At 42.0% G+C, this 21,865-nt stretch overlaps 1 protein-coding gene, 2 long non-coding RNA genes and 1 other non-coding gene across 6 annotated transcripts in view; 2 read left to right on the top strand and 2 right to left on the bottom strand.

Annotated features, from left to right (window-relative positions):
- Positions 1 to 21,865, bottom strand: part of LOC119134044 (rho GTPase-activating protein 26-like) — a 34,293-nt gene that overhangs the window by 3,079 nt on the left and 9,349 nt on the right. For both annotated transcript variants that reach the window (XM_037270455.1, XM_037270454.1), the window contains 19 exons: positions 18,573 to 18,668; positions 17,586 to 17,647; positions 17,415 to 17,486; positions 14,983 to 15,084; positions 14,809 to 14,919; positions 14,599 to 14,703; positions 14,182 to 14,311; positions 13,889 to 13,989; positions 13,135 to 13,229; positions 12,883 to 12,961; positions 12,296 to 12,332; positions 11,868 to 11,933; positions 11,652 to 11,726; positions 11,351 to 11,435; positions 11,133 to 11,191; positions 8,919 to 9,024; positions 7,357 to 7,516; positions 6,748 to 6,886; positions 6,405 to 6,594 (listed from right to left, as the gene is read on the bottom strand). In XM_037270455.1, the coding sequence (XP_037126350.1) occupies positions 6,405 to 6,594; positions 6,748 to 6,886; positions 7,357 to 7,516; positions 8,919 to 9,024; positions 11,133 to 11,191; positions 11,351 to 11,435; positions 11,652 to 11,726; positions 11,868 to 11,933; positions 12,296 to 12,332; positions 12,883 to 12,961; positions 13,135 to 13,229; positions 13,889 to 13,989; positions 14,182 to 14,311; positions 14,599 to 14,703; positions 14,809 to 14,919; positions 14,983 to 15,084; positions 17,415 to 17,486; positions 17,586 to 17,647; positions 18,573 to 18,668 (1,870 nt within the window). The remainder of the gene's footprint in view (positions 1 to 6,404; positions 6,595 to 6,747; positions 6,887 to 7,356; positions 7,517 to 8,918; positions 9,025 to 11,132; positions 11,192 to 11,350; positions 11,436 to 11,651; positions 11,727 to 11,867; positions 11,934 to 12,295; positions 12,333 to 12,882; positions 12,962 to 13,134; positions 13,230 to 13,888; positions 13,990 to 14,181; positions 14,312 to 14,598; positions 14,704 to 14,808; positions 14,920 to 14,982; positions 15,085 to 17,414; positions 17,487 to 17,585; positions 17,648 to 18,572; positions 18,669 to 21,865) is intronic.
- LOC119134046 lies at positions 2,885 to 4,051 on the top strand. 2 transcript variants are annotated; one of them, XR_005100255.1, is made up of 3 exons: positions 2,885 to 3,167; positions 3,324 to 3,367; positions 3,522 to 3,935. It is a non-coding gene; the product is annotated as an uncharacterized LOC119134046 (long non-coding RNA). The 2 variants fall into 2 exon arrangements; XR_005100256.1 differs by lacking the exon at positions 3,324 to 3,367 and adding an exon at positions 3,959 to 4,051 and having other exon boundaries at positions 2,890 to 3,167; positions 3,483 to 3,802.
- Positions 4,187 to 4,258, bottom strand: trnay-aua. The gene has a single exon. It is a non-coding gene; the product is annotated as a tRNA-Tyr (tRNA).
- LOC119134047 lies at positions 18,662 to 21,461 on the top strand. Its single transcript, XR_005100257.1, has 3 exons — positions 18,662 to 18,770; positions 18,863 to 18,974; positions 19,953 to 21,461. It is a non-coding gene; the product is annotated as an uncharacterized LOC119134047 (long non-coding RNA).

Here is a 21,865-nt window from a genome sequence, read left to right as displayed (position 1 = left end):
ACGACGTAAAAAAATAAAAAAGAATAAATAAATAAGGAAATGTAGCGAACGATTCGGTGAACGGTTCTTTTGAACAAATCTTTTGAGTGAACCGATTCTAAAGATTCAGTTCACTTAAAACTGGAATGCACATCACTAGTACAAAAGAGTGCAGACGGCCGAGAGCCGACAGGTCGAAATAGCCGACTGGTTAGTGACACGGGCTCTCGTTCGCTATGAACCTGGTTCGATCCCAGGTGTGAGCCTATACCTTGATGTGATTTTACAATTGGAACTTTGCATATGCAAACAAATGCAAGTATTTATGTGTAAATACTTAAGGTGGCCCCGCCCCCAAGTCGGCCAAGAGAAAAACAATGGATCACGCCCACTACCTAGGGGGCGGGGTGAAATCCAATAGTGTAGGACACTCCATTAAGTACACCGCCATTTTCAGGTGTACCCCATAACAGGCCACTTCATTAGGGAAAAATCATGGTCAAAGCTTAAATGAAAGTGAAAAGTGCCACACCCGCCCTCACCCCCACTTTCTGATTGGCTGGTTGATCTGTGACATCGCACAGACACTCCATTAGATTTCAAGTGTACTTAATAACAGGCCACTTCATTAGGGAAATATCATGGTCAAAGCTTAAATGAAAGTGAAAAGTGCCACACCCGCCCTCACCCCCACTTTCTGATTGGCTGGTTGATCTGTGACGTCGCACAGACACTCCATTAGATTTCAAGTGTACTTAATAACAGGCCACTTTATTAGGGAAATATCATGGTCAAAGGTCACAGGTGACAAGCTCTAGTCCTCGGGGCCGCATTCCAACATGTTTTCCAAGTGACCCTCGTTAAGCGCACCTGCGTGAAAAGTTTTAGCTCCTTTCACGTTCAGCAGGAGCTAAAACTTTTCACGCAGGTGCACTTAACGAGGGAATAACACGGACACTCCATTAGGTACACCACCATTTTCAAGTGGACAGACCACTTTATTAGGGAAATATCATGGTCAAAGATCACAGGTGTCAAGCTCTAGTCTAAAATGGTGGTGTGCCTAATGGAGTGTCCATGTGATTCCCTCGTTAAGCGCACCTGCGTGAAAAGTTTTTGGTCACTTTCACGTTCTGCAGGAGCTAAAACTTTTCACGCAGGTGCGCTTAACGAGGGAATCACACAGACACTCCATTAGGTACACCGTCATTTTCAAGTGTACCTAATAACAGGCCACTTTATTAGGGAAATATCATGGTCAAAGGTCACAGGTGTCAAGCGCTAGTCCTCGGGGCCGCATTCCAACATGTTTTCCAAGTGACCCTCGTTAAGCGCACCTGCGTGAAAAGATTTTGGTCATCTTCACGTTCAGCAGGAGCTAAAACTTTTCACGCAGGTGCACTTAACGAGGGAATCACACAGACACTCCATTAGGTACACCGCCATTTTCAAGTGGACAGGCCACTTTATTAGGGAAATATCATGGTCAAAGATCACATGTCAAGCTCTAGTCTAAAATGGTGGTGTGCCTAATGGAGTGTCCATGTGATTCCCTCGTTAAGCGCACCTGCGTGAAAAGTTTTTGGTCACTTTCACGTTCTGCAGGAGCTAAAACTTTTCACGCAGGTGCGCTTAACGAGGGAATCACACAGACACTCCATTAGGTACACCCTCATTTTCAAGTGTACCTAATAACAGGCCACCTTATTAGGGAAGTATCATGGTCAAAGGTCACAGGTGTCAAGCTCTAGTCCTCGGGGCCGCATTCCAATATGTTTTCCAAGTGACCCTCGTTAAGCGCACCTGCGTGAAAAGATTTTGGTCATTTTCACATTCAGCAGGAGCTAAAACTTTTCACGCAGGTGCACTTAACGAGGGAATCACACGGACACTCCATTAGGTACACCGTCATTTTCAAGTGTACCTAATAACAGGCCAGTTTATTAGGGAAATATCATGGTCAAAGGTCACAGGTGTCAAGCTCTAGTCCTCGGGGCCGCATTCCAACATGTTTTCCAAGTGACCCTCGTTAAGCGCACCTGCGTGAAAAGATTTTGGTCATTTCCACGTTCGGCAGGAGCAAAAACTTTTCACCAGGTGCACTTAACGAGGGAATCACACGGACACTCCATTAGGTACACCGCCATTTTCAAGTGGACCTAATAACAGGCTACTTCATTAGGGAAAAATCATGGCCAAAGATGAACTGAAAGTGAAAAGTGCCACAGCCGCCCTCACCCCCACCTCCTGATTGGCTGGTTGATCTGTGACGTCATACGGACACTCCATTAGGTACACCACCATTTTCAGGTGTACCTAATAACTTTATGCATTTCTTGTACGTGTCAAGAATGTGTATTTGACTACTTGCTCTTTATTTTGGGGGACACCAACACATATTACACAACGTAAAATACATGCGAACAGTGCAAATTTTTCCATGATAAAACATTTCAGGTTCTACTGAGATTTGAACTCAGGTCACTGGGGTTAAAACCCAGCGCACTAACCACTACACTACGGAACCTTCACACTGTGTGGAAGGTACATGTATGCTTTTATGGAGCAGCTCACAAACGAACAGTACAAATTTACGGAAATTTTTCCATGATAAAATATCTTGGAACTGACTGGGATTTGAACTCAGGTCGATGTGGTTTAAGCCCAGCGCACTAACCACTACACTATGGAAACCTCGCACCACATTGAAGGTACATGTATGGTTTTATGGAGCAGCTCACAAGGGAACTATGCAAATTTTTCCATGATAAAATATTTTGGAACTTACTGGGAGTTGAACCCAGGTCGCTGGGGTTAAAGACCAGTGCACTAACCACTATACTACTGAACCTTCATACAGCATGAAAGGTACATGTACGCTTTTATGGACAGCTCACAAGTGAACAGTATACAAATTTTTCCATGATAAAACATTTAAGGTCCTACTGAGATTTGAACTCAGGTCACTGGGGTTAAAGTCCAGTGCACTAACCACTACACTACGGAACCTTCACATTATATGGAAGGTACATGTATGCTTTTATGGATCAGCTCACAAGCGAACTATAGTATGCAAATGTTTTCATGATAAAATATTTTGGAACTTACTGGGAGTTGAACCCACGTCGCTGGGGTTAAAGACCAGTGCACTAACCACTACACTACTGAACCTTCATATAGCATGAAAGGTACATGTACGCTTTTATGGACAGCTCACAAGCGAACAGTACAAATTTTTCCATGATAAAATATTTAAGGTCCTACTGAGATTTGAACTCAGGTCACTGGGGTTAAAACCCAGCACACTAACCACTACACTACGGAACCTTCACACTGTGTGGAAGGTACATGTATGCTTTTATGGAGCAGCTCACAAACGAACAGTATGGTACGGAAATATTTCCATGATAAAGTATCTTGGAATTGACTGGGATTTGAACTCAGGTCGATGTGGTTTAAGCGCACTAACCACTACACTATGGAAACCTCACACCACAGTGAAGGTACATGTATGCTTTTATGGAGCACTCACAAGCGAACAGTATGCAAATTTTTCCATGATAAAACATTTAAGGTCCTACTGAGATTTGAACTCAGGTCACTGGGGTTAAAGTCCAGTGCACTAACCACTACACTACGGAACCTTCACATTATATGGAAGGTACATGTATGCTTTTATGGATCAGCTCACAAGCGAACTATAGTATGCAAATGTTTTCATGATAAAATATTTTGGAACTTACTGGGAGTTGAACCCAGGTCGCTGGGGTTAAAGACCAGTGCACTAACCACTACACTACTGAACCTTCATATAGCATGAAAGGTACATGTACGCTTTTATGGACAGCTCACAAGCGAACAGTACAAATTTTTCCATGATAAAATATTTAAGGTCCTACTGAGATTTGAACTCAGGTCACTGGGGTTAAAACCCAGCACACTAACCACTACACTACGGAACCTTCACACTGTGTGGAAGGTACATGTATGCTTTTATGGAGCAGCTCACAAACGAACAGTATGGTACAGAAATATTTCCATGATAAAATATCTTGGAACTGACTGGGATTTGAACTCAGGTCGATGTGGTTTAAGCGCACTAACCACTACACTATGGAAACCTCACACCACAGTGAAGGTACATGTATGCTTTTATGGAGCACTCACAAGCGAACAGTATGCAAATTTTTCCATGATAAAATATTTAAGGTCCTACTGAGATTTGAACTCAGGTCACTGGGGTTATAGCCCAGCGCACTAACCACTACACTACGGAACCTTCACATTGTATGGAAGGTACATGTATGCTTTTATGGAGCAGCTCACAAGCGAACTATAGTATGCAAATGTTTTCATGATAAAATATTCTGGAATTTACTGGGAGTTGAACCCACGTCGCTGGGGTTAGAGACCAGTGCACTAACCACTACACTACTGAACCTTCATATAGCATGAAAGGTACATGTACGCTTTTATGGACAGCTCACAAGTGAACAGTATTCAAATTTTTCCATGATAAAATATTTAAGGTCCTACTGAGATTTGAACTCAGGTCACTGGGGTTAAAGTCCAGTGCACTAACCACTACACTATCTCACACTACATAGAAGGTACATGTATGCTTTTATGGAGCAGCTCACAAGCGAACAGGATGGTACGGAAATTTTTCCATTATAAAATACCTTGGAACTGCCTGGGATTTGAACTTGGGTCGCTGGGGTGAAAGTCCAGAGCACTAACCACTACACTATGGAACCCTCACATTACATAGAAGGTACATGTATGCTTTTATGGAGCAGCTCACAAGCGAACAGTATACAAATTTTTCCATGATAAAATATTTAAGGTCCTACTGAGATTTGAACTCAGGTCACTGGGGTTACAGCCCAGTGCACTAACCACTACACTACGGAAGCTTCACATTGTATGGAAGGTACATGTATGCTTTTATGGAGCAGCTCACAAGCGAACTATAGTATGCAAATGTTTTCATGATAAAATATTTTGGAACTTACTGGGAGTTGAACCCAGGTCGCTGGGGTTTAAGACCAGTGCACTAACCACTACACTACTGAACCTTCATGTAGCATGGAAGGTACATGTATGCTTTTATGGAGCAGCTCACAAGCGAATAGTATAGATTAGTCGTCCCCAACCTTTTTTGCACCACGGACCGGTTATGTGTCAGAAATATTTTTGCGGATCGGCCTTTATATAAATAAATAATACATGTATATATTATTAATATTATTTTTTTTTTATTAATTTATTTATTCTTTATTCATTGTTTTACCAGGCAAGCCAATTGAGAACACGTTCTCATTTACAATGGCGACCTTGAGGCAAGGTGTGTGAAGTGTCTTGCCTAAGGACACAACGACATGTGACTGTGACAGAGCAGATACTTTTATAATAAATATATAAGTACGATAAAATAAAATAAAATAGTACAACTGGCATAAAAACAAGTATAAACAACATAAAAATAAAACTCAATTTTCTGATTTTTTTTGGGGGTTACAAACCAATGAGTAAATGTAATAATAAGCTTGCTCACAGAGTGAATTCAACTTTTAAAAGCCAAGGTACCACTCAACTAACTCCGCTGGTGATTTTTTTTCATCTATTCCAAAATGTTTGACATTTTCAACTGAGACAACTTAATGACTTTTAGTACAAGACTTCTTTTATGGAAGCGTCAAGGAATGCATTAAGACTCTCATCACGTTAAATGGCATGTTATTGTAAGAATGAGGCACTACAGGCGCTAATGTTCCGGGGATGTTGGAAAGCAAACGTTAAGAAGATATATTTAATATATAAGTGGAGGTCTTCAAGACAAAATACATCATCTTTAAATCCAATTCCTCTTCTCAGCTTTACAGTTTTATTGTCATATTATTTTCTCTCAGCTCGAGATATTTGATCTGGCTTTACGCTACAATCAATTTTCTTTGATTCTCTGTCCTTTAGGGATACCAGAACTACTGGAATCATCATAAACATTACAACAGATGGATATTTTAGTTTTACTTGCATTGCGCTAGCCGACAGCCGAGTAGCGGCACGTGCACACGCCATTTGTTCTTTTGGAGAAACGTTTTGACAATAAAGGCGCCAGTGGAGTGTGTGGGCGAGAGAGAGACAGCTGAGCCAGTTCAATGTTGACCTAATTCAGTTTACGTCCACATATACCTCAGCACAGGCGGATCTAGAGCGGGGGGCCATAGGGGCACTGGCCACCACCAAAAATAGGTGCTAGGCCAGATAATCAACTTTTGGGTATTTTGTTTCCCTGATTTATTTCCAACATTTCCACTCGTTCCTCACAATGAATCTTTAGTGATATGTTTTTTTAATTTGGTGGACCCCCCTGAGATCTCCTTGACCACCCACAACCGCCATGTGTGTTTTGTGGCACTCACAGTGAGCTGGGACGGATGTGCTTGGTGTCTTGCTCGCCATCGTTGCTGATCAGGCTGTGTCGGGGCGTTAGACTTTGGCCGCTACTGCTGCTGCTGCTGCTGCCGCTGCCGCTGCTACCGCTGCTGTTGCAGTTGGCCGAGGATGACACAGCTTGCTGCGGCTCGTTGACGATGCTGTTTCTCTTCTCCCCTTCAACGATCAAGGACTGTTATGAAGGACTGTCGCACCATTCATTCTCAGAAGCGACACGATTAGCAGGCACATTGGATGAGTAAGTGAAATTGCCAAGTGATAAAATGTACAAAAATGAAATGTCAAATTTGCATTGGCTGTCCAGCTCACCTTTGACGGAATGTGTTGGTGTCTGGAAGAGCGTGAGAGGTCTTTCAATACAGGACGGAGCTTTACTCTCAGTGCTTCTTCTTCTGGATTGGTTGAGTTGAGAGTTGCTTAAACCTCCAGCAGGTGCGTCTTTGAATATCTGCATCAATGAACATTGAGATGTGTTGACAATCAGTCAGTGGAACAAAAATGCTATTTATCAGGGCAGCTCTCTAAAAGCCTCATGATTAATTAGCGGATGAACGTGACAAATGTGAATGTGCGTGTATGATGTTTTGCATCCTTCGCTAGACAAACAGAATCCGTGTGCGCTGCTCCATCTAATCTTCTGCTTGTTATTTGTGCTGTTGCCGTGGCGACACCTGTACACAGGCCGGCTAAAGACAAGCGTGACTACAAAGAGTACGTGCCGTTGCATTAGTTGCACTTAAGTGCATTTGGCATCGTGCAGAAGCCTACCTAGAAATTCTGTCTGGACTAAATATATTTGATCTTGACACCTTTGCATGCTTTCTTAATACAATTTGGAATCGATCAATCAAAACAGTGTACATGCTGTACTTTGTCAAGGCACCGTATCTGAAGCGCACACATATAGATTGTGCATACCCTCTCGCGGTGCTCAATGAGGATCTCCACCACGATGTTCTGGAACTTGATGTCCATGATGGCTGCCACTGTCTCTTCCTGCGGACGGAGAAGAGTCGGTCCGAAAACCACGCCCAGGTTGGCAACGGTCATCAGGTTCTGCTGGTGGTGACTGGCCACGCTGTGGTCAAAGAGTAGAATTAGGATTTTTTTTGCCCTTTCAATGAAAAATTGAATGAAAAAAAAAGAAATCATGGATGCACTTGGTTGACCCAAGTTGTTGTCAATTGAAGAAATAAGTGAAGTCACTCACTTGCAAACAAACCAGCTGACAAACTCATTACAATATAATCACTTCATCTTGAACGAGGTCAAACAGAAAACAAAAACAAAGAGTCGGATTTGATATTGTAGGAGCTTTTCAAACCTTTCAAAATGTTCTATTTGCTGCACAGCATTTTACGAGTCTGCTGCAGAAGTAAGCTACGTAAACCAGAAGGATTAGAGAGCAGTCTCGATCTAGGGTTAGGGTTTCATACTAGAGTTAGGGTTTCAAAGTAGGGTTTAAAGCTAGGGTTAGGGTTTCAAGGTAGGGTTTCATACTAGAGTTAAGGTTGACAGTCATAATGGCCCTCCGAAAGAAGCTATGACTACAATGCGACCTTGGTCGAGAGTGTCACCACCACAAGTCTGTTTAGCACTATTAGACGTATAACTCGACATAATCCGAGTGTTATGGGCTGTGCAGCTGTCACGGTAGCAGATGTTGCTTGGTTAACCACCCAACCTGACAGACAGACAATTTAGATCTTTGTCGGTTTGACAGTTGAGCTTTGAATGAATGGAAATTGCATTTCCCTCTGATGCAAAAGTATTGGAACACACGTACACTCAAAGGGTTTCTTTAATCTTGTTTGTAAAGATTGATTTAAGATCATCTTCTTCTGAGACGGTCTCATCTTCACAGATGTCAGCGGCGGGCGAAAGAAAAACACAAGTCGACTCGCCAATTGAGAGAAACGGTGAGATAACCACTAAGCAACGTCTAATAAACAGTCTGTGGCATCCTATGAATGGTCGCCACTGTGCCAATACTTTTGGAAGGAAGATCACCTGGCGTAGTCGTCAGCATCTGCTTAAAGTGGACTCCAAGCGATCGTCTTACAGCGAGCGTCGGTTGCATTTTAAACGAACAACGATTTGATGAGTTGCAGGCCAAAACACATCAAACTGCCTTCATTACATTTGGACTTCATGTTGGGGGAAAAAGTCATTTTTAAAGAACGCTACACTGGCTCTCTTTTTAAATTTGATGTATGCAGCTTTAAAACAAAGTTTGGCTTTGTGTATTGACATGAAATGGGAGCTTCCTTGACTAATCACAGTCTGGCTCACATGCTACCTAGCCAAAGAAGGTCATGAATGCTGGATAGTATTCCACTTTTTAATGCAAACCTCCATTTGGGAAAACGATTACACAGAGCTTGACACCTTCCTGAGGATGAAGAACAACCAATGGCTAAGCTTCAAATTAAGTGTTGAGGTCAGTCGCTGTTTCATGTTTTTTTTCAATGTCCACCTACTTGGACAGATGTTTCATGAGCATCTCCAACATCTGCCGGTTCTTCTCAGGCAGTCGGTGCACCAGGCTGTGGATTTCTGTCACCCTGGCCTCGGGGTTGTCCAACTCTGCAAAAGAAGAGGTCAAACTTTTATGGACCGAACAGCAGCCATAAAACTGAACATGCCTCAAAATGCAAGATTGTAAAATAATCCAAGTATGGACGGTCACAGAGAAATGAATTTCGATTGTATAATCTGCTGTTGACTACTGCATAACCATTTTTTTTTTCTTTCAAATGACCTATTTATTTTCTAACCAGTTTTCCAGCGCTTAGCTCAGTAGCAGCAAAGTGCCAAAGGCATATTAAGGAAGTCGTAAAAGCACTGCGAGGTGGAGTGAGCCGTCCTTGGTTTGGGGCTTTTGTCGGTTCGCTTGGAGCGAGGTAAAACAAAAAAAAGTGGGGATGGTTTTACCATCTCCCGAGCACGGCAGGAGATGTCGAAAGCGGGTTGTGAAGGGAAAATTAAAAACGAGCGTTGAAGTTGATTGAAAAGCTGAGTCGTGCATTCACGATAAGCAATTCATCCATTTATCAAATCATTAAACACTGTTCAACTGTATGACATTTCGAAACCAATGTTCATGAATATTTCAACAAAACATATCTAATGCAAAAGGCGCTTTGATGATGTAAGAAGAACAAATGTTAACCACAAACTGAAGCGTGCATTCGCTGTTTTTTGTTATGAATCATTCATGTTTAAAGTCAGATGGATTATTAATTACTTTGATGGCTTTGAAAATGGAGTTAGAAGTGTGTTTCAAAACCAAAATACAAAATTGGGAGAAACAAACACCTTATCTCTATTTAATTGATTGCATATTCCAAATAATGCAACATCAACAGTTTGTGTTTGGCAACATTTCAACATCAACTAACTGTTCTACCAAAGTAGCAGCTTTCTATTTTTCCTTCATTGATTTCATGATCTATTACCTTCTTGTCAATCATTAACGGCCATTAAATACGAGGCCAATCTGATTCGATGACCCTTGGATACATTGCCCAGGAGGAAAATCCAACAATAAGCCACAATAAGAAACAATGGATGACTCATGTAGCAGGAAGCGGTCGGATGTTTGAACAAAGAAAATGTCCTTGATGGCTATGTGGAAAATTATACATTCATCCAGTTCCTTTGACCGCTTCTCTTTATCAAGGTCGAGAGGAACTGGAGTCTATCCCAGCTGAGCGAGAAGCTGGGGACACCTTGGCTAGTGTGCACAAAAAAATATAGGAACAAGTCCGAGTGCTGCAAAGTGGAGATTTGACTTTTGACTAATATGCAGACATGCTAAGTGCTGCCTCGCCTTTGTACCAACCGCAAACTAAGTTAGACTGAATCAACAGCACCACAGATAATCAAAGCCAACAAAATGTGTCTCAATACTTTTGCACATTCTGTCAAGTATCCAGCTGTTTTTCTCCCCTTTCCGCCACATTAAACCCCTCTGCTCAGCTTTAACGGGCATTCAAAGACAGTTGAGCGTAGCGGATCTGAAACCAGATGAGGAGTGAGAAGCCAGATGGGGGCCTGTGGGTTGGGCGGGGAGTAACGTGCAAAAAAAAAATACAAATAAAAAGGGGAGGTGCGTAGCAAAGAGTTCACGTCGGGACGCTGTCCTTAAATCACCCTGAAACGTGCCTGTCTTTTGAAAGAAAACATCTAAAATAGTTTGCCGTCATAAACGCTGCACATATGGATTCACACAAAGTCATGCAAATTACGGCGGAGGCATAAACAAAACCATATGCCTAACGGCGAGAACGAAATTCCAGCTCTGTATTGAGAAGCGACTACACTTTCAGGTTTTATGATTGGTACAAAAGGTTAAAAGAAAAGAACTATCAATGCGGTGTTTTCTCTCGCCCGCTTGGCCCTTTCCTGGTGGCCCGGCCAGACACTCTGTCATTTCCTGGACTTCCTTTGTGTGATAGCTCCGTTTTGGAGAGGCTTCACCGCACACAAGCAGGAAAAGCAGGTCGGTGACATCATCTGAGCTTTTTGGAGGCCAGATTGAAGCAAAAGTGTGGGGAGAAATTGAACCAATTGAGTCAGTGCAAGGTATACCCATAGCGGCACTGTGGGTGGCGCTGGCACAATAAACGAACTGGCGAGTTCATGCCAAGGACTCCTTTACATATGTAGTTAACATTCTCCTCAATACTCACTTGCAGCCTTGATGAAACTTCTCTGATACTGATATGTCATGAGAGGTGCAGGGAGCACCCTATAAGGAAAAAAAAAGGAAAAGGGATTAAGCTTGTCAAATATGTGCAAAAAGATGTATACAATGGAATATATCTTTGCAATCACAGCACTGCAGTGTAGGAAAATAAAAAGATGTTGTATTACTGTTATCATTATGTTTGAAGCTTTTTGCACATACCTGAGATAGTGCTTGATAGCACTGGTGATGGTCTTAATTTCCCACTCGGGGTTTTCCAGCTCCACATCAGCGCATGTCTTCGGATCTGATGGACAAGAATGATCACATTCAAAAATAATAATAAGAATAACTCTCTAGCCTTAAGGCCCATTTGAAAGGAGCTTAGGTTTTTCTTGCAACAGAAAGGTCACATTTTCAGTATTGAGCTGTGTTGAAAATGGAGAGAATCAAAAAGGAGTCCCCACAAATAAGATTTTAGAAAATGTGTGTCTGTGAACGTGGGTGTATTTTTTGCGCTTACCCATGGCGAGGCTCAATAGTTTCTGCACTCGAGAGCTGACGCCAACGATTCTGTACAAGCCCTGCTCGTCAATACCTGAAAAGAAGTTCAACATATTTTTACGAGGCCTTTATCCACCCATAACTCGTGCAGCCTGCTTTACTGAGATATTGAGAATTAGATTGCATTTTAAAGCTCGGCGTGCGCGCAAGGAATCTTTTGTGGTCTCCACCATACTTCTCGTCTCCACTGCATAAATGAATTTTTTCATCACGTTGAACCCAATCACATCCAGCTGGGCCACTGATGTAGAAGAAAGAGAAAACATTAGAAATTGTAAAAAAAACAAATATAATAGCAAATATACAGCCTAATTGAATATTGGCCCAGCAACTTGTTGTGCAAACAAGAAACAACTGACTGCTTAAATTAGGTTACACAAGCAAATCTAACAGTCAAAGGCTATTTTTAAAACCTTGCCTTCACAAATTTAACAATGTAATACAGGCTTTTTTTTTTTTTTTTTAACATGGCTCTCGGGATTGTATGCAACTACATTTTCTATTGTGTCCAATGAGTGTTCCACTAAGAACGAGATATTGTCTTATTTTATAAACTAAATATCCATCATTATTTCAGAGTCATATGTAACTCGAGCAACTTACTGCCTTCCGTATGGTTGTCCTTGTTGAGATTGTACACCTAAAAATAGAACAGATTTAGAAAATAAACATAAGTACCGTAATTTTCGGACTATAAGTCGCGGTTTTTTTTCATAGTTTGGGTGGGGGGGCGACTTATACTCAGGAGCGATTTATATACATATATATGGGGTTTTTTCACTTTTTTGGGCATTTTATGGCTGGTGCGACTTATACTCCGGTGCGACTTATAGTCCGAAAATTACGGTAGTCTATCAGATGTAGCATTGCAGTCCATTTGTTGTTGTTTTTCCCCTACTTCTGATTCTTTGATTTGTACATCACAAATGCAATTTTGAAAATTCAAGGTCACTAATGCACTTCCTGTGAGGAATATAAATAAATGTCATAATATAAAGGGCAGGCTTTCGGCTTTCAGTTGGAATGGAAATGGAAAGCTCAAGCTCCTGCGTGCATGTCTGTAAATGTGGCAGCTTTTGATTTGAATGCATATTTCATTAAAGATAGCAAAAAGCAACTTCCTAAAAAAGTAGTCCCTCTCCATCGTGCTGTGGTGTAACAGTGCCTCTATGGTAACCGTGACAACGTACTGGCTCTCTACCATCCATGGCCTCCATCCACAATCTGCGGTCCTCCTCTGACAGAGCCTGCATTGTGATCATTCCCGGCCTGAATACAAAGAATACAAGGGAAAAAAATAAGGACAAGTCCAAATAAATAGATAATTACACATTGAAATACATACATTGCTCACTTGGCCTATCAAAAATGAGGAGTAGCACCCCCTTGTGTGCATTATGCTTACTGCAATTCCCCTTGTCAAAAGGCATGTTAAATCTCACCTGTCCACAGCTTCCACGTCAAAGCAAAATCTTTTTTCAATGGAGTCTGTTTTCCTTCTGGTGCAGGACTTGAGGATGAAGCTCTCCTCCTCACCCTGACAGACAAAACACAAAAGTTGCAACACAATTCTGCTCAACTGTCTTACCAAACAATCCATTGCATAAGTCCACACTTGATTTTTTTTAGGCGGGTATATTTTATGCACATCAGCCTAAATTTAACTACTCACAAAAAATGACCAACATGGGTCATCCAAATGTGAGGTGGGTGTGTCCGTGTGTGGAAATTCCCTCAGCCCTTTATATTTCCTGTGTTACGTCACTTTTGCTCTATCTAGAACAGCCAATGAAATACAGGCAAATTTTACTTCAATATAAATAAATATATAGCAACATTTTCATGGCGACAAAACACTCCAAGCCTTTTCCACAGTGACTCCCGTCTTAAACAGGCTCTGCTTTAACTTGCTTTCTGTAGCACTTGCACAAAATGAGAAGCTATTTCCCCAGAACTCAAGCCTGAACTTGTATCAGCTGTGGCTTATCCGCTGCGTAGGCGAAAACCACAGTTGGGAGTCATGCTGCTTACGCACATGCAGCATTTCTGTAGTTATGTGAAGATATGATTTTTTCTAAATGGCTCTCTACAGGTATGACTGTACGCAACCAAAACACCGCACTGGATGAGTCAGAACTTGCCATCGCTGCAGTGGCACTGTGCAACCAGCAAAGTGTGCAAAGTGGTGCTACTCACAGTTTTGCCCCCCGATTTGGGGTCAAACAGGACCATGGTGACCCGCTTTGGCTCCCTGTGGTACGTGCAGTAGTACTTCACCCAGGAGGACACAAAGGAGCCTGTGGGAGGAATAAAACAACATGTTATCCATGAGGTCATTCATTCAACAATTGCTTGTGGAAAGCAAAACATGGCATGTTTTGCTAGTTCATTCACTTTGTATGGTTTGCGTTACAGTCATTTCTCAAACGGATCCAGTTTGACAGCAGCAACCAGTGTGTGTGTCTGTGTGTGTGTGTGCATGTACATACGCTTCTCCTGCACATACAGATATCCCTCCATGGTATGCTGACTGATGCTCTTATGCTCATGCGGATTCTCCTTCATCTTCCTCATCAGACTCTCCACCTCGGACCTCGTGCTCTCGAAACGGTTCCGCGTCTGTGAACAAAAAAGAGGGAGATCAACTCTGAGCACTTCAAGCACATGTTATTCCAACAAGGCCATTTTCAGTCTTTTTCCAGCTAAAAATATCAAATAGTGAAACAGAATGGACATACAAATCTCCAGTTCTATGCTATACTATAAATATTTTAAAAAATAAAATGAAAAAATAAACAGGGAGAAAAAAACAAAACCAATATGCCTTTGGCAGCGCTAGAGGGGGGCCTGCAAGAGCACTGCCCCCCACCACCACCTTTTTTGTCTGCAGACACAGGGGAACTTACATTCTGGATGCTGATTGTGAGGTCCGTCTTGAAGTGATTGAAATCCTTTGCCAGCTCGTAACCATGGTGATAGTAGGTGAAGAGGCCTTGGAGGAAGGCCAACAACTGAAGGAGCAAATAGAGTTGACACATGACGGAGTGTACCTAATGAAGTGTCCACTGACGGTTGGATTTGACACGGACATGAAAGAATTCCATGAGTGGACTTACAGGCTCCACAAAGTCAAACATCTTTCTCTCTTGGACCTCTTGCACTTTGAAGACATACTCTAAAGAAACTTCATAAAAATGCTGCCGCACGGTATCCACCTGGTTGTCGGCCTGCCCAGAACAAAAATGATGTGACGTGTGATAGAAAGTTCAAAACAAAAAATAAAGACTTACTTCATGCAGATGTGACTCTTTTTTCTTTGCAGAAAGACTCAGATGCTTCTCTAGTACCGCGCAATACTTCTCTGTCTCTTTGTCGTACTTTTTCTTAGCTTCCTGTGAAAAAAAAAAAAACCTTTTTGGATAACCCTCAAGCCTCTTGAATCTTAATAATTATTATGAATTCAGATGTGCTTGCGTGCTTCATATCGTGACAAGGCGAGTCAAACCGACAAGTGTTTTTACACCACAGTGGAAAAGCATCATGTGAATTTGGTGATGTGATTGACTCGAGTTGTGCTCCTCGAGGGAACACAGCTGTCTGTTAAATAATAGGCTGTTTCATGAATGCGTCTGTCATTACGCGACAGATGGATGATAAAGCGCAGACAAAGACACCGAACCGCACATTCTAACCATGTGCTGTTGTCTGTTAAGAATTGAAATATTTCTTATCGGAAGGGAATCTTCAATCCATTTTTTAATAGCTCTTAACCTGTTCAGGGTCACGGTAGTCTGGGTCATGGTAGCCCGAAGCCAATCGCAGCTGAGATCCATTCGCACTTGTGGACGATCTTTAAATCTGGCATGCATGTTTTTGGAGTGCGGATTCTAACCCGGGGATCCTCAACAGTGAGGCAGGAAGATGAATCACTATTCCAACGCGCTGCTACTTAATGCCATAATTCATTACATTACATTTCATTTGCAGACACACCCAAACAAATCCAAACACATGATCTTTTACGACTTCATGTAAATTCCAAAACAAGGGCGGTATAAATCGTAAAAATTAGGATTAGTCAACAGCTGGCATCAGAGATGAGGAATGCTGCCCTCAAACATCAATGGCTACTTCTAACTATGCACGGATGTAAACCAAAAGTGTAGTACAATGGCTCCATCTAGTGGTACACTTAAAAATCATTCAAGTCAGCATCATATCACAGAGATTGTGTTCAGTATGCACAAGTGAGGTGAACTCTAATTTTGGTCATTACATTGATACTTGTAAAGTCTTTTTGGGGGGGTACTTTGTGTAAAAATTGAGACAAGCCTAAATTATTGGGTAAAAATAAAGTTTCAACTAGTGCTTTCTAAATCAACCAGCAGAGAGCAGTAGCTGTCCCCAGAATGCCACATATTGAAGCGCTGTCAAGTACACATGGCTGACAAAATCAAGGGCGGGTGTGAAAAATAGGAATGTTGAACACGACTCAACTTTTCATCACATCTGCAAACCCAGTGGACAGCAATCATAACAGCAGACTGCTTGGAATTTTGCCTCGCCAGTAATCCAGCATGAAATAATCCTGACCAAAATCTAAATACAGCAGGTATGCCAAACAGCCCAGTATGTATATTTTAAAATATTGACTTTCTCAATCCATGTGTTGAAGTTTTGCCAAGTGGGTGAGACCTTAGGGCAAGGTGAGAGGTGTGTTCCAGGCAAAGATGTCACTCCTTTCAAGGCTAAACTAGGATTAGCACTCACCATGGACTCACCGCCAAGATTAGGTGCAATCACAGTTTAATCTGTCCGCCATGCAATCAAGCTATGACCTGCTGCCAAAGGAGGGGGAGATGCGTTCAGCTATAAATGAGGAACCCCTGTGGTGACTTTTCTGGGTCACATGGCTAATGAACATACAAGTGTGAGTGTGTGTATGGGAGGGGGGGTTGGCAGCATCAGAGAGTACAAATACAGTAATACCTGCAAAATACCATAGAATGGCTAACAAAACTAGCATCAATGCAGCAGAACATGTAGACAGACATATTCTTTATCCTCTGATTCACTCAGAAGTGAAACTCCTATGCACTAGAATGTTTTTGCACGAGTGCCTGACGAAACAGAACAGCTAATTGTCAGAACAAATCACGTCCAATATTTGCCAAAGGGGGACACCGTGATGTAAATTCACTGTGACGTGCGTCGAAAGAAACCACACACACCCAACTCCCTGTTAGTGGTACTATCACGGGTTATTACGTCAGCATTATTTAAGATCCTAAGCGGGTCATGTTGTGATGCTTTGATTTGGACCACAGGCGCGGAGAGAGAAGAAGGCCAGTTTATTTGTGTTCTAGATGTGTTTTACAAGCGTGATAAAAAAAACAGGAATGTTGGAGTTGCATGTCATTTAAGCGAGGTAATAAACGAATGCTTGGACAGCTGGAGGATCACGTGACCAAAACGTTCGACATACCTCCACAATCGAACAAAAGAAGCTCCTACATTTTCCACGTTTACACTTTTCTAAGCAGTCCCTAAGCCTCTGAAAATGAGCTGCTGCTGTTATTGCATAACGATATTAGCAAAGCGGATGTTAGGGCAGCTAAAAGGCTCTTAATTGATTAATGGATGAACGTGACGGATGCTGACGTATTGAATGTGTGTGTGTGTGTAGTACAAGTTGTTGGTGACAAAGACCTTGCAGACTTACCTTAGCTGCACTGATTTGCTCTTTCCTGAACCTCTCCAGAGGCATAATGAGCACATCATTGGCGTTTTCAATCTGAGGGCACACAAATTGTGGAAAAAGCATCTGATGCAAGCGAATCATACACCAAGAAATAAATTCTGAACACATATCAGTGTATAGCAGACAACTTACCATGCGTGTCCGCTCATCCTCCAGGTTTTGGAGAACAGCTGCAAATTCCTGAAGCGACTTGGCTAGGGAGGAAAATGGTGTAAAATCAGTGAGCATGCAGGTGTTAGCAGGGATGTTCCATTTCTCTCCTTGGACCTTGAACGGATTCTATGAAAAGCCACGAGGCAGCAGAAAACTGTTTTGTTAGCACATTGGTCTTTCAAGTTTCATCCAAGTTGGACGCATCAGAACTTTGGAATGCTTTCCTAGTTTTGCTTAGCTTAGTCACTCAGTCAATCCACAAAATAATAGTCAGAAATTGGAAGGATGGTTGGCACTGCGTATTTTTCAATGGGTTTTTGATGTGGGTTGCAACTTAGAAGAACTTTTCCCCATCTGTTTCCCCTTTTTGGAGCTTCTCTTGAGTGAAATGAAGTTGAACTTGACCTCATTTAACAAGGCTGACTTCAATTCACTCACTGTACAGAACATGATGTGATGATATGCTAAAAACGGTGCAGCCCTGCAAGCTGTTCAGGCAAGATAGCTGGAGATGGTCAAACAACAGCAGTGGGTGGCTTGCTCACACACACACACACACACACACACACACACACACACACACACACACACACACACACACACACACACACACACACACACACACACACACACACACACACACACACACACACACACACACACACACACACACACAAAGGGTGTGGTGACTGTTGCTTACATGTTTCCACAGACATTAAAAGAGGCCTTGGTGAGTTCATGGAATGAATGATGATGCAATTCTCAATACAAAACAATAGCATTGACTTTCATGTCAGGGTTGGGTCCGACTCGGCACGTTTCTCCGGATGCTTCAAGCGTACGTTTGCTATAAGTCACATGACCCAACAGGTTTCTTCATGGACTGACCACACAGTGCATAAAGAGCCTCTTTTGGAAAACAGAATGAAGTTGTCCAGGACACGCCACTTTGATCGGCGAGCTCACCTATGCATATTTCATCATCCGTCTCGGCGTCCCCGATGCACTGGAATTTAAAGTCGTTGAGAGAGTCGGCGAATTTCCTCTTGGCCGTAGACAAACCTGACGTGAAAGAGAAGAGAGAAGTGTGATCATGTGGACAAGCTCTGTAGAAAAATAGGTTAAGTCTCGCTAACAACGGTGATGAATACCTCCTTGGAGGAGGTAAGAAAAACAAGCTCTATTTTATTTAAGATTCCTGATGATGCAGCCAAGCACTATATATAAAAGGTGGGACTTGTGATTTTTGTTTAAAGGCTGGAATAAAATCCTAGTAGGGGATATGGGTTATATTTAATGGCCTTCATCAGTCAAAGTCAAAACAAAGGGGCAGATCACCCTGGGAGTCATCCATCAGTAACACTCAGGGTAAGTGCAAAAAATTCCATTCAAGGGGTTTTGGGCAACACATTTTGACTTGAGTTTCCCCTCCATGAAAGTCAGGACGAGGTCACCTTCCTGCCTGACGGGAATCAACATAAATTATAAAAATCCGTGCGAGCCAGGATGCTTTTGTGTGTCACAATGACATTTGATCGCAGCTATAAAAACAAACATTCCTTTTTTTAAAAAACAACTTTTGATGTGATATTGAAACGGTATAACACAGCTTGCTTGAAAGCAAATGTGGGCAAGTCATCCATGTGTTACTAACTCAGTGATTCATTGAGCCGGTGGATGCGCAGCTGACAATGCCGGTGTTAGGTTAGGTAAAAAATCTCACTTGTTAATAATTCATGGAAAATGACTGTTGGCTTTCAGGAAAGCTACATTTATCACCAGCTGCTGTTATCGTCAAAAATCCACTTTTTTTTTTTACAGCATTCCAAACAGCTTTTTGCTATACTGCACAATATAAAATCGAGACGGCCATAACGTTATAAACTAATGAGAATATGGAGTACAGCATATTTCAGGTAAAAACGTTTTGGGTGGCCTCATGCATATCTGGCTCCTCTGATGTAATGCACGTCCAAACACACAATACATCTTCTTTCTCCACTCCCCCAGCTTACTGCCGGCTTTCTTATTTTTGGCCCGTATCTCAAACTGCTTCATCTTCTGCTTCCTGTCAGTGACAGCTCCTCTCAGCTCCATGAGAGCAGAGCGTGCCTCCACTCCCCCCCCCCCCTTCTTCTTCTTCAGCCACGCAGTAGCCATTTAGAAAATATTCTCAGATAACACTTCAAGCGATGCTAAATAAGCTTGCCAAAATAACACAACTCATATTATTGAATCCAAACCCATTTCACAGTGCCAATAAAAACATAGCATTATTTTTTGTATAAATAAGTCAATTCTGAAACTTTTGCTTCTGTGTCACTGTGTTATTGTTCGATATTCCAGAATATCTCAAGGCTCAGCTGTGATTTATGACTTTGTTGTGCTCTGCGGCCCAGATTGCATCACTCGACGACGCTGGAAAAATAGTGTGCACTTGTTGTTTTAGCTGATGCCGCCGTATCAATTACTGTTGCATGTAAATGTAAGTAAAGCTCATCTGTCATAGCCCTCATGATAAAAGGCCAAAGATTTCCAAATTGAAAACCAGAAAGTTGGCTGTGAGTCTGCTTAACACAATATAAACAAATTATATTATCGTTCAAGATTGCATAACTACAGATTTTTTTTCTTAGTGCACAGACAGTCAGTAGTCCCCTAATGTCAAGACTGACGCCACTCGAAAGTCTAGTCTGACATCGTATTAATAAATATCGTAACACTGAGACACAACAATGACAACAAAAGAGCAAGGCTCTCGAGGTTTTATTTCTCAATTAATTTTATGGCTGATGGCGACAAGAAAAGGTCACCACCAGACTTCCATGATGTTCCACTTGAAGATTTCTCATGTCAGATTGTAACTACAAATATTCACAACTGCAAGCACGGGGGCCCATTTGTCCAAAAAAAGACATGTGAAGGACATTTGAGTGGCTGGAATGAGCCCACACAGAGAGCTCTATACACGGCACAAAAGGAACTGTGTAAGTACAACTGTACTGTACAATGTGCATTAACACACACACACACACAAAAGTCAAAAGAATGGCCTTGTGTGATATCAACAGGATGTCAAGCTGTGGCTGGAACTCTGCTGCATCTTTGTCCCACAAGAATGGGAATGAATGGATACAGACCCACACTCATACACCCGGCAACTAAGAAGAACATAAAACGGGGAAGGTTTCAGTTCAGTAGGCAAAAAGTTTCCCATTTGAATTCGGAGCTAAGTGTGTGTGACCGGACCCGCATTTGACTTTAGAAGGGCTGAAATGTACGTCATGGAGCCTTGTATATTTCCTGTGAAACAAGTGAAAATGCCCATTGCGTCCATAATTTGATGGCTTCTTCCTCCCAACCTTTCAACAAGATTCATGACAATCTGCTTGCAAACAGGAAACAACGGACGGAAAGCATCCGCGGATGACGTGATGGTTTCAAGCGACAACATGTGTCCATCTGACCTTAGGTTCAAACTCATTTGGGTGGGTCTGAACTTGCCGTTTTGTTTTGTTATTTTTGATCAGACATTAAAATCAGGACTGAACTATTAAGGAAAAATAATCAAATTGAGATTTTACTCTGTTTTTTTTTAAACCCACCCACCGACAAAAATCAGGGAGGGTGGAACGGTTCAATTGCATTTCCATGTATTTCAATGGAAAACTCTACCTTGGTTCACAAACACTCAAGATAACAAACTGTCCATTTTTATCTGGTTCAGTCTGGCTTTAAAGGGTCACTTCTGTCACGCCAATGCAGATCGTGTTAGGGAAAAAGAACTCGGGGGCATCGTCTGGTTGCCATGTGATCCACAAACACAGCTGCAGAACAGCAGAATCGCTCTGGAATATTTATTTTAAAATATCACAATGTCCAATTGGTGAATATTCAAAGGTTAAAAGTGCACATGGAAGCATGACGTCATTTCCATCCGTGATGTATGACAGCTAGACAGGCAAGTGCTCCACATGTGCTCAATTTGATGGAAGGCAATGTCCAAACAAGAAAGTCCATTTAAATGAATTGCTGTGTCAAGAGAGCAACTCTATCCCATCAACCTATCAACACCTCCAGTCTCCATGAAGTCACTTTAGAAGCGAGAGAAATGAGGAGCAAGAAAAAGAAAAAGTAGCTCTTTTTGTACTTCATCACCTTCCAAGGGCAGTAAACACGTCATCGGGATGAGACACTGCCAAGCATATACGTACATCCACTTATGCGCACACAGCAAAACAGCTGAGATGTCATTTGTC

This window comes from Syngnathus acus, chromosome 14, assembly GCF_901709675.1.
Source record: "Syngnathus acus chromosome 14, fSynAcu1.2, whole genome shotgun sequence".
Lineage (NCBI taxonomy): Eukaryota > Metazoa > Chordata > Actinopteri > Syngnathiformes > Syngnathidae > Syngnathus > Syngnathus acus.
This window is presented reverse-complemented; position numbering and strand designations above follow the sequence as displayed.